A 13,023-nucleotide genomic window follows, 5' to 3' on the forward strand; every position below is an offset into this window, starting at 1 on the left:
TTCTTTTCATCATTTCCCTTGATATTCTAAATCTGTTATTTTCCAAATAAATATTGTTATCATTTTTATCAAGTTCTGTAATGTTTCCCCTTGATAATTTTATTGGTATAACATTAAAAATTTAAATTAATTTTGGTAGCATTATCATTTTTATCATATTGGATTAGCCTAGGCATGAGCATTGAATATTTTTCTCCAGCTATTTAAGTTGTTCATTTCTTTAAGGAGTACTTTGTAATCGAATCTATGTCTTTTGTGTGCTTTGAGAGGTTGATCACCAGATATTTTATACATTTTATAGTTATTTGGAGTGGGATTTTCCTTTCTATTATTGTTTCTTGTATTTTGTTATTATTATACACATAACCTATTTTATTGTGCTTCAAAGCACGATATGTTAATGTGTGTTTTTTGGATGGGGAGTGGGCTTTTTGTTTTGTTTTATTTTCTACAAATTTGAGGTTTGTGGCAATCCTGTGTCAAGCAATTCTATTGATGCATTTTTCTGATAACAAGTGTTCACACTGTGTCTGTCACATTTTAGTAATTCTCACAATATTTCACACTTTTTCATTATTATTATATCTGTTAAGGTGATCTATGATGGCATTACTGTAATTTTTGGGGACACCATAAAAGACATCAGACTTAATAAGTGTTATGTGCATTCTGACTGATCCACTGATTGACCTTTCTACCATCTCTTTTTCTCTCCTTGGGCCCCTCAATCCCTGAGTCACAACAATATAGAATTCAGGCTAATTAGTAGCCCTGCAATGACCTTTAAGTGTTCAAGTAAAAGGAAGAGTCAATCAGTGCAGCAAATTTCATTGTTGCAATTTCTTAAAATGAAACAGCCTGATTAATAACAAGTCATCAATATCAAGGCAAGACCCTCCACCAGAAGAAAAATTACTATTTGCTGAAGGCTCAGGTAGCATTTTTTTTTACAATAAAGCATTTTTAAATTAAGATTTTTAATACATTTATACATTTTTAAAAGATATATTATTGTATACCTAATAGACTACAGTGTAGTATAAACATAATCTTCATATGTATGGAGAAACCAAAAAATGTATGTAAGCAATTGATGATGTAGCACTGGAGCCCAGAAGAAGATGGGGACAAGGCAAACAGATTTTGTGATCAAGTGAACAGAGCTAATTATTAAACTCATAGAGGTTCACCAAGTAATCACCAAGTGGCAAGTATAGAGAATAATGAGAAAAGGACCCAGGATAGACTCTTGAGGGAATTTATGACATGAAGGAAATCCAATAAAAGCCACTGAAGAATATCAGATATGGAGGAGTAACAAAACCCCATAGAAATGAGAGTACCCAGGAGGACAAAGTGGTCAGCAATTTTATTTGCTACAGGATGTCAAGAAGGGTATTTTTAAAAGACCTAGAATCTGGAAATTAATATGCAAGTAGGGCCTGGTCAATAAGGACCCAGTCCTGGGAGCATTCACAAGAGGCTTTGCCTGTTGCTGAACCATTTGGGGTGCAAGAGTGTGTGTGTGTGTGTGTGTGTGTGTGTGTGTGTGTGTGTGTGTGCGTGTGTGTGCTAATAGTAATCCTACTTTTAAAAGTACAAGATAATGTGGAATAAAAAAGGGCCCAGCTCACATGCTCTCCTCTCCCTTTCAGAGCATAGACGGGATTTTTGAAACTGCTTCTTGAGTAGAAGCCCATATACTACATAGTGATGAATAGCTTTTTGATTGGCTGCTGAGCTGGAAGTAAGTGTGAATATAATAAGCACTAACTAGCCAAATTATTCTCTCTTTCCTGGTGGTGATTAAGGCAAAGACTGTTATAGATGTGCTATATAGGGCCCAGTTATCTTGCTGCTCCCCTACTCTTGGGTGACTGACTGAGTGTTGGAGATGGAATTGTGAGCTTACTAAGGTTGGAAGAGCTACTGGAAGGCCAGTGGCCAAGCTTTAGCAGGAGCCCACCTTATGAGCAACTTGTTTGACCCAGACCATTAGCAGAGACAGCATACTCTAGGCACAGAAGCAGCTCACTCATTAGTTCAGCCCTTAGCACAGTGCTTCATATATCTTAGGTATTAATAAATGTTTATTGAATAACTGTGGGGGGTTGGTAGAGATTAGTCTGGAGTTATGTTTCTATTAAAGAATTATGTAATTATTCTATTATAATTCTGTTAACTTTGGAGAGGACAGTTTCAGTTGAATGATGAGGTGGAAAGCTAGATTGCTGAAGGATTAGAAGAAAGGAAAATAGGTACAGCCACCGAATATAGTCAACTTTATTATGGAGTTTGTCTGAGAAGAGGAATGATATAGAATTATAAAATCTAGTGAGGTTTTTCTTTCTTTTTCTTTTTTTTAGGATAGGTAGGACTTGGTTGTGATTGCAGGTAGTAGGGAAGGAGCCAGTAGATAAGGAAAAGATTGAAAATTAGGGGATGTGAATGATAGTGAAATCAAGGCTATGTAGAGAAAGTTTGGGCTTGGCAAGGAGTAGTGGGATCATCAAAGATTGAGTAAAGGAGATAGTGGGAAAGGACCGAGGGAGATCTTGTTTAATGACAAGATTTTTCAGTGAAATACAAGGCAAAGATCTCTGCTGAGAGGATGTGGGAAGGGAGTAACTTGGGAAGAGGAGTGGTAGGATTGCCTTATTGCAGTAAAGGCCCAATTGAGAACAAGTGGCATCAATTTGTAGTGGTCCCAGGCCACTATTATACAAAAGAAAGTTGATGTAGCCAATCTCAGGAAAGAGGAGGTGGTGGAATGTAGATTTGAAAAAAAATCTTTGTACTTAATATCCCTGATAAAAATAATACAATACTCAAAATCTATGTGGAATTGACACAAATATATAAAAAGATTTAAATAAATAGTTTTTGTTTTTTGGTTTTGCTTTATTGTAACTTGATTTCTTAAAAGTCATTAGCTTCCATTTGCTCAATTCTAATTTTTATGGAATTATTTTCCTCAGTGAGCTTTTGTATCTCCTTTCCCATTGGGCCAATTTTGTTTTTTTAAGATATTCTTCTCATTAGTTTTTTGTTTGTTTGTTTGTTTGTTTTCCTTTTGTACCATTCTCAATTCTTTGCCCAATTTTTCCTCCATCTCTCTTACTTTATTTTCAAAATCCCCTTTGAACTCTTCCATAGCTTGAGACCAATTTTTTTTATTTTTAAATTTTTATTTATTTTTCATTAAAGCTTTTTAATTTCAAATATATGCATGGATAATTTTTCAACATTGTCCCTTGCAAAACCTTTGTGTTTCAATTTCTACCACTCCCAGATGACAAGTAATCCAATATATATTAAACATGGTAAAAATATATGTTAAATGCAATATATGCATACATATTTATACAATTATCTTGCTGCACAAGAAAAAATCAGATCAAAAAGAAAAAAATAAGAAAGAAAATAAAATGGAAGCAAACAACAAAAAAAAAGTGAAAATGCTATGTTGTGATCCATACTCAGTTCCCACAGTCCTCTCTCTGGGTACAGAGGGTTCTCTTCATCACAAGATCATTAGACCTGGCCTGAATCATCTGATTGTTGAAAAGAGCTAAGTCCATCAGAATTGATCATTGTATAGTCTTGTTGCTGTCTACAATGATCTGGTTCTGCTCATTTCACTTAGCATCAGTTCATGTAGGTCTCTCCAGGCCTTGAGACCAATTCTTATTTTTTTTGGAGGCTTTGGATGTAGGAGTTTTGACTTTGTTATCTTATGAATGTGTATTTCCTTGTCACTATAGTAACTTCCTATGGTTAGAAACTTTTTCTATTGTTTGTTCATTTTCCTAGCCTATTACTTGGCTTTTAAGTCTTTGTTAAAGCAGGACTCTGTTTCCTGGGTTTCCTGTTGCACTGTCTTAAGTTTCAGGGGGTTTGTGCAGAGATTTTTCTAAGGACCTGACCACAAGCCCTCTTTTCTGTTCTGGAACTGTTAGGAGAGTCCCTGTCCTTGTCCCACTGTAAGATCTAGTGTATTAAGGCAATAGAGTCCTGCTTTGCTTGAGGCTGGGGCTGTGCTGGTGCAGCCCATGCTGGGATTGCCGGCTAGACTCCCCCTCTGTTGCCACAGAACTTTCCTTGTCCTCTTTGGTGTCTCTGAACCAAAAGGTCTGGAAGCCACCAGTACTGCACTGATTCAGAGGCCCCTAGGCCAGTTCCTGCATTGCTGGCTAGGGGCTGGGGCTGGGACTGGGACTGCACGGTAGACTCTCACAATGATGTCACAGATCTTTTCTGATGATCTACTAAGTTGTCTTCGACTAGAAAATGTTCTACTCCACCTTTTGGGGTGTTCTGATGCTCTAAAAATTTGTTTTGAGTTATTATTTAAAAGAGTTTGGAGAGGTTGGCGGAGAAGTTGGACCAGTTCCTGCCTTTACTGCCATCTTGGCTCCATCCCCTAAATATAAAAAATACACATTAGCAGTAATCACCTAAATGCTTAAAATCACTAATAATCAGATATATGCAAATTAAAAGAACTATGAAACATTTATCATCTTATATTCAAACTATTGTTGTTGTAACATGACATGCAAATGAATTGTATTTGAGTGAGGGAGAGCTGTGCTAGGCAACCAACCTCATTTTCGCCTCTGAAACTATCTGGGTCCAGGATCAGGATGACTGAAAATGGTCCTGAATGTAAGGAGAGACCTTAACCTTTTTAAGGGAAGGTCTTTAACAGGTTTCAGTTTGACTGAAACAACTGTTCATTCAGTAATTAAGGTTAGGTAAAAAAGAAATGAGGCAAAGAATGGCCTTTAGAAACTTTGAGGTCCTCATCTCCCAGACTTGATTTTTTTTTTGCATTACACAAACTAGCAAAAATGTTAAAGATTTAAAAATTCATTGTAAGAGGAGATATAAGAAAACATTCATGCTAATTGACTACTGGTGGAATTGGAAATTGGTTTTACTCTGCTAAAAAAACAATTTGGAATTAAATATAGAAGGTTAAATTGTTCAAACTCTGACCCTGAGATTTCACTGCTGAGTCTCTGTCCCAAAAAGGCTATTGACAACCCAAAAAAAGATGCATCTGTACTAAACGGTTCATAGGATCTTTATTTGTGATAAAAAAAAATAGTTGGAAATAAAATAAATGAGAAACATTTGGGGAAGCTAAACAAATTATATTGTATGAGTGTAATGGAATATCACTGAGCTGTAAGGAATGGCAAAGCACCAAAACAAATCATCATTTTTCTGTATTTATATTTTAACTTCTTTTGGATAGAAGTAGAAAAAGGGAAGAAAAGATGGTATATTTTTGTTGTATCAATTATTTTAAAAACTTGAAAACAAGATTTGAAAATAAGATGATTTGTACTGCAGAATCAATACAGCCTTCAGGCATTTCTCAAATATTCTTTTATATTCTTAAATAAATGGATAAAACAAAAGTTTTGGGACCCAGAAATAAATGACAGAGAATAGATTCTTGATATTGTTTATCTGCATTTTTATGTAAGCTGTAAATGCTACCAAAACTTTTCCAATATTAAACAGAATAATGCATCACTTATCTGGAGCTCTGACTTACACCATACACAAGCTTCTGAGCAGGAAATAACTACAAAAGGCTTCCAACTCAGCTCAAAGGAAAATCAGAATGAAATTCACCTCCTCATTCAGGTAAGTGAGATTTAAGGCAGGGAAATAGAATGTGGAAAAACAGACTGGCAACCACAGTGAGTAATGACAAAAGTGGGAGGAAACAGAAAGACTATAAAAAGCAGTCATGAGGATTATAAAACCACAGCAGTGTTGGGCAAATAGCTCTACCTACTTCACTAACCACTGCAGGCTTCACATATTACTCCAAGTACAATAATTCATGTTCCAAAAGACCCTGAATATCCAAATATTAAAAAAATCTGTGATCTGATCAACACGTTTCCCCTCCAACAATATAGATCATAACTGATCTATCCCTGTCTACCCTTTAGAACTTTTGTCCCTGCCTGTAAGTTTACCGTGTGTGTGAGAGGAGGGGGCAGTAATAACAAGAACATCTACATCCAATCTGCTTCAATTTGACATCACAAGGATACCACTGGAGCTCAAGGGCTATCCATAACTTATCCCTACTTATCATGATAAGTATCATTAAGATATCACCAACTTTTCTATGGTACCCCTTACTTGGGGTGTCTTGCAGTTATATATGTCCATTATATGTCTTTTTATTGTCCTGGAGGTTATCTTTAATTCCAATTCTTTGACTGTGTAGTTATTCTATGGTTTTCAGACATGCATTATTATCACCAATAGAATACTGGCATTAGAAAAATAAATTTATATTCCAGGGAGAAGTTTGATATTATTCATCAAATCTGGCAAATTCCAAAGTAAATTTAGCCTGATTTTCTCCTATTGTTCAATTCTGAATCCTGCAAATTGTCTGTTTGTAGTTTCTATCCATTATATGGAAATTAACAGAAGAGTTTTTTTGGTTATTCATGTACCTGAATTTTATAGTCTAGACAATAGGTATTTTTCTTCTACTTGGTTCTACCTATGTGGATGGTTGGGCCTACCTCTGTTTGGAGGGCTTTATGCAACTATTATATCTCCTGCAAACAGTAACATCTAGAAGATATTATTATCTATAGGAAATCCCATAATGGGGAAAAACTATGAGCACAAGTTTCCCTATTTTATGCCTTTGATAGTAATGATTAGATAATAGGATAAGGTTATCTTTCAAGGAATTGTGTGTAATTCTGACTTATGCATGGGAGATATCATTTTTGGAAATATCCTACCTTTTAAGTCTGTTTTTTGTTTTGTCTTTTTATCTCCAGTTGTATAGCAGAGCATCTTGTGCATACGAGGTGATCAACAAATGCTTGTCAATTTGGATAAATATGTGCTTTCAGATTAAAAAATGCCTAGATGTCTAGATAGTCTAACTTTACCTTGTTGGAAGGGGATGGCATGGGGAGGATGTTATTGAAGATCAGAAAATGTTGATACAAGTAAGGCTGAAAATAGACAAGAAACTAGAGAATAGATTTTAGTCCCTAAGTGGGTAAATTTAATTACTAAAATAATATTTCCTCCGAGAAGTGCTCAATCAGAAAATGGGAAGCAAAAGTGGACTTGACAAGAACTCTTGGCCCAAATTCTCTAGAAAAATGTCAAATATCTCAAATAGCACAAATAGTGTATGCTGTTATCTACTTCTTTCTCTAATATACTCTTCACCTCTTTATATTTGGCTTTTGTCTTTCAATCAAAACTGGTTTCTCAGCTATTTCCCTTTGGACTCATGATCATCCAAACCAGTAAATTTTTTTTTTCCTATGGATTTTCCACTTTTTGACCTGCCATATTTGAGTTTATTGTGAGGCCAAAAATCTTGCCAGTTTCTTATTTGCTTACTAGTCTGATTTCTTCACTAGTCCTACTCTTCTAGTGAAGGTCCCATTTGGGACTATATCTCTCTCTATTCCAGGACACAGTGTTGTTTGGCATCTTCCCTAGAAGAAAATATACTTTGTCCAGTAGTACAGTTTTAGGAAGTGTCCTAATCACCAGCCCCTAAACTAAAACTTCAAGAACTCTCATTCTTTGGCTATAAGGCTCACTTTTGAGATTACCTAGTCTAGAGAATTCCCTTTTTCACTCTCTCACTTTCACCTGCTAGTCAGAGGTCTGGGATTGATGAATATTGTCCACAAACTGCACCTTTGGTCTGAATAAGTATACAAGTCTGCCTTATGCTTCTACAGGAAATCTATCAATAGGCTTGTTCTTCACCTTGAGTTGAGAATGTTGCCTTTCAGGATCTCTTTTTTCCAGCTGCCTGAAAGAATAAAAAGTTTTCCAAGACAGCCATTTCCAGTTTCCAGGTGCAGAAATAATTTTCCTTCCCTCTAGAACTATGTCTACTCTTTTGTGTGCTAATTTGGAATGCAAAAGGATGTCTGAAAGAATTTCAGGCAACTCTTTTATTGTTGTCTTTCTTCATTTCAGAAGAAGGCCTTACAAAATCATGAATTGGATTTTAAGTGAGAGAGAGTTGAGAGACAACAGAAAACGGTATCTCCTTTTATAAGAATCAGTCGCCTTAAATTCCAGAGAATTTATTATCTTTCCAGTAGATTCAAGTACTAGGTATAGTTCTGTGTCCTCTAAGCAAGGTACTAATGGGTTATGCCTATATTCTCCAAGGAGAGATTCTACTAAAATTCCTCTAAGGACTCATTCCTTGAAATCTTATCATCTTGAGTTGGTGAAACATCAAATTGATCAGGGACTCCTAATCATCTTGCCTCACATACTCATGTTTTAATTCCATAAATTTATTATCAATATATCTATAAATGGATATTATATCTATATCTATATATCAATGTCGGTGTTGGGCTTGGGTTTGCTTATACTTAACCTTTTAAGCAGGGTTATTTTGTTTTAGGAAACAACTAAATTTCAAAATGAAGTTTTCCCAGAATTTAAAACCACATTCATCACCAAAAAACAACACCCCCTCCCCAATCTGGACTAAATTACTGTCCCACCTATTTCCACCACAAAAAGACATTTCACAATAATCTAATTATTCTGGAGAGCAATTTGGAACCATAGCCAAACAGCTATAAAACTGTGCTCACCTTTTGATCCAGGAATGTCACTACTGGGTCTGGATCCCAAAGAGATCATAAAAGAGGGAAAAGGAGCCACGTGTGCAAAATTATTTGTAGCAGCTCTTTTTTTGTAGTGGTAAGGAACTGGAAACTGAGTGGATGCCCATCCGTTGGAGAATGGCTGAATAAGTTATGGTATATGAATGCTATGGAATATTATTGTTCTGTAAGAAACGACCAGCAGACACCTAGAGAAAGAACTCTGGGAGATGATTATGAACCACTACATAGAATTCCCAATCCCTCTATTTTGTCCACCTGCATTTTTTATTTCTTTCACAGGCTAATGGCACACTATTTCAAAGTCTGATTCTTTTTTGTACCGCAAAATAACTGTATGGACATGTATACATATATTGTATTTAACTTATACTTTAATATATTTAACATGTATTGGTCTACCTGCCATCTGGGGGAAGGGGTGGGGGAAAGGAAGGGGAAAAGTTGGAACAAAAGGTTTTGCAATTGTCAGTGTTGTAAAATTACCCATGCATATATCTGGTAAATAAAAACTATTATTAAAAAAAAAAGAAAGAAAGAAAAGAAATGACCAGCAGGATGATTTCAGAAAGATCTGAAGAAACTTACATGAACTGATGCTGAGTGAAGTGAGCAGAACCTGGAGAACACTGTATACAGTAAGAGCAAGATTGTGTGATGATCAGCTATGACAGATGCAGCTCTTCTCTGCAATGTAGTGATCTAAGGCAATTCCAGGAGACTTGGATAGAAAATGCTGTCCGCATCCAGAGAGAGACCAAATATGGAAATGTTTAAGAGGATTGTACATATATAACCAGATTGTTTACTATCTTAGGGAGGGTAAAAGTAAGGGAGAGGGGGAGAAAAAAATTTGGAACACAAAACCTTACAAAAATGAATGTTGAAAAACTATCTTTAAATGTATTTGCAAAAATAGAACACTATTGAGGGGAAGAAAATAAAGACATTTTACAATCAGCGGTTCCTCTTTTGGCGAGAGCTGTACTTTTTGAGTAGTCATGAATCAGGTAAGATTTCCCAGAACTAGAAAGCAAGATCTTGTGGCAAGATCCAGCCTAATTTGGGGAAAAGAGGCCCGAGTTCTCTTCAAGGAGGGAGTCCTTAGGTTTGTAAACCAAGTGATTCCAAGGCACACAGCCTCTTGCTCACAAGCAATCCTTTGGATACAGGGCAGATTTATGGGGTTTGGGTGATATGAGTTCGCAGTTCTCTAATAAAATCTGTTTCTTTGCCTGTGGTTAACCTCTTGCTACTAAGTAAAAGTGGCATGGTCGCCATCTTGTAAGCACATCCCAGGCCAGATTCCCCAAGCTTCTCCCAGTAACCAAGGTGACACATGCACTTCCGCTACCTAGAAGCTGAAAAACTACATTTCCCATGAGACTCCTTTTCTACTCGAGGTAGGCGGGTCTCTTAGGATCTGTTCTCGTAGGGAAACAGCAAGGCTGGCCTAGCGCAGGGATTGGCGGGTGTCTCAGTTCCCTTCGTTGCCCCGCCCTCCACCGTGATCAGTCCAAGAACTACCTATCCCGTGAGCCCTCGGGCCCGCGCCTGCGCGCGGCCGAGCCGGTTCTCCCTTGCCCCCCTGCCGGTGCCCTGAGAGGTAGGGAGAGGGCGGGGGGAAGGAAGAGGAGGCGGGATCCGGGAGCTGCGCTGGCTGCGGCCTGGCACGAAGGGGGCGGCCCTGGCGGAGCTGAGACCCAGCGGCCCCCGGTGACTATGGACCCGGCCGAGGCGGTGCTGCAGGAGAAGGCGCTCAAGTTTATGGTGAGGAGAAGGCGCGGGTCGGGGAGCAGCGGCGTTGGCGGAGGCGGCGGGACTAGCAACCGCAGTGTTGTCGGCTGTGGCTTGGGCCTGTACCCTCGCTTGGCGAGGGGAATAGCGAGTCTGGGGTCCGGGGGCGGCGGCGGCGGGGGCAGCGGCTGCCGGACGGGTCTGGGCAGGCCGGGAGCTGGGGGCCTGGGCCTGGGGGGTCGAGAGTAGCAGCTCCGCCATCTTGTGGAGGAGAGTCCCAGTGACAGCGGGGTCCCGACGGAGGGGAGCTGCCAGCGGCGCGCGGGGCGACGGACGGGAAGGGGAGAACGGGCCAGTTCCTGGGGAAATGGAAGGTCGTGGAGGCGGGGGCGGAGGCGGCCGGAGGCCGTTGTCGGTGCCTCCGCGCCGACGGCTCTCTGCCGCTGCGGGGGAGGATAGGTATTTGGGGGCCGAGTGTTGGGCGGAGCGGTAAGGGCCAAACGCCAACGGCCGAGAGGCTGGGGCAGGGGACTGCTAGAGACCCTTAGGACACCGGCACTGGGGAGGCCTGGGCTAGCTGAAGAGGAGACGGGGGACAAGCTGCCCTCCTGCTGTGGAACGGGCGGGGGTAGGCCTGACGTGGTAACGGAACAAGTTGATGATCTCTAAATAGTGAGAGGGTATGGACCAGGGGCGAAGGAGGAGGAGAGTTTAGAGGCTACTAAGGTTAGGGGCAAGTGTTTACTTCGAGGGATGAAAGGCTGAGAAGGCTAGAATAGTCCAGAAAGGACTGGGTCGTGGAGACTCCTACATTTCGGAGTGACTTAGTGAGGTGGGAGTTAAGGATGGGAGATGCTAAAGAGCGAGGTCTTCTGTTACATATTTCTTTAACCTCCTGTCATGCACGGACTTTGCTCATGTTTGGTCAGTTTTAAGTAAGTTTAGCATTGAGGCTTTTAATTTTGACTGCCTGTGGCAGTCCCTTGTACAGCAACTTGAGATGTTGACATCAGGTTTTTGTAGTTATTGTGGGTGAGCGATAATGAAAAAAAAAAAATACACGTAAGACTTTATCTGAGCATACCAGTTGGTCTTTAGTTTCCAATTTCTCCAGAGTTGGATTTGGAAGAGTCAGCCCCTAACCCCATTCTTTGAACGAATAGTTGCCATTTCCAGTACTGTTGCTTGGAATACAGTAACGACTACAAACTAAAATAACCACTAACTTAGTTAATATTGCGCTAAAACAGTTTAACTATTTTGTTTCCAAGAATGCTTTCTAAGTAATTTGTAACATTTGTTGAAAGTTCATTGATGGGAATTCATGCTTTTACTCATCAGAATTAAAATTTTATTGAAAACATAGAAACCAGTTGTATGAAGGGTCTCTTTGAATTAATACCCAAAGCTTAAATGCTATATCAGCTATAAAAGTCTTTGATTTAGGAGGTAGCATAGAGAAGTGAAAAGAACATTATATTTATAGTTAGAGGATATGGAAGTCCTGGCTTTTTTATTTATAACCTATTTGACCTTGGGCAATCTTGGCTTCAGGTTTCCCATCTCTTTACAAAGAAAGGGTTGGACCATATGAACTCTCACTCCTGTTTCCATTCTAAATCTATGAGCCTATGATCCTTTTTTTTTTTTTTTTAAACTTTACAAAGTGAGAATTATTACGTGGCCAGCTTTTAATTTTTAAAGGTAATAGTCACTTAGTTGCTATTTTTTTCCTTAGAGGATAGAATCTTTCTATCAGTTTAAGATGTTTTCCCCAGATTTATGGAATAATATTATTTACAGATCACAAAAGCATATTATGAGATCATCTACTTCAGACAGCAGTGCAAGAACATTCTCGGTCTCAATTGTATACCAAGGAGTTACTCATGTTTGAGTTTTCCCAACTGAGTTAAGTTAAACTTATAACTCTGAACTAGAGTTGACCATATCTTACTTTATACCTGTCAAAGTGCCTTATAATATTAACATCGGTCACTATCCAAAGGGAAAATAAGCTTTATGGACAAATACTCAATTTATCATATGTTTCTTTTGACACTACCAGCCATAGCTTTTGTCTGAAAGAAAGCCTAAGTGGTTACCAGGAGAGATAATAGAGATATATTTTACCTATTAGAGCAGAGAACTAACTGAAACCTAGACATTTAGTGTTCCAGTTGAGGTCTGTAGCAGTATTTTGTTTCAATCAGGGTAAGTCAAATTCTCTTTGGCCTCATTTTCCTGTTTATGAGGTCTTTGTTTACTTGTGTTAAGTTTTGAGCTCTCTTAATGATGCTGTTTGTAAAATCTTGAAAATTGTGAGTAGACTAGATATGAACTTAATCACAGTATTTTTTATATTAAAATTAGAGGAAGCATTGCATAGAAGAGTCAAAAAAATTTGACTTCAAATTTTTGCTCTGTCATTTATGGAATCTTGGGCAAGACATCACTCTTTGAGCTTCAGTATCTTTATGTGGAAAGTAGAAAGCATAGACTAAATCTCTAACATGTCTTCTAGCTCTGAAATCCTGAAGTTTCTGTGGTGTTACTTTTAACTTTGATGCACAGTGCTTGGCACAAAGTAGGTGGTTAATAAATACTT

General features: G+C 38.5%; 1 protein-coding gene across 12 annotated transcripts in view; it reads left to right on the plus strand.

The window, feature by feature from the left end:
- The first annotated feature begins 10,191 nt into the window (after positions 1 to 10,191).
- BTRC (beta-transducin repeat containing E3 ubiquitin protein ligase) overlaps positions 10,192 to 13,023 on the plus strand; it is a 182,248-nt gene continuing 179,416 nt past the window's right edge. For 6 of the 12 annotated variants that reach the window (XM_074295368.1, XM_074295372.1, XM_074295373.1 and 3 more), the window contains exon 1: positions 10,273 to 10,448. In XM_074295368.1, the coding sequence (XP_074151469.1) occupies positions 10,401 to 10,448 (48 nt within the window). In that variant the 5' untranslated portion in view covers positions 10,273 to 10,400. Of the gene's footprint in view, positions 10,466 to 13,023 lie in introns of all 12 variants that reach the window. The other 6 variants (XM_074295378.1, XM_074295375.1, XM_074295383.1 and 3 more) reach the window with 6 other exon arrangements.

Source organism: Sminthopsis crassicaudata, chromosome 2 (genome assembly GCF_048593235.1).
Source record: "Sminthopsis crassicaudata isolate SCR6 chromosome 2, ASM4859323v1, whole genome shotgun sequence".
NCBI lineage: Eukaryota > Metazoa > Chordata > Mammalia > Dasyuromorphia > Dasyuridae > Sminthopsis > Sminthopsis crassicaudata.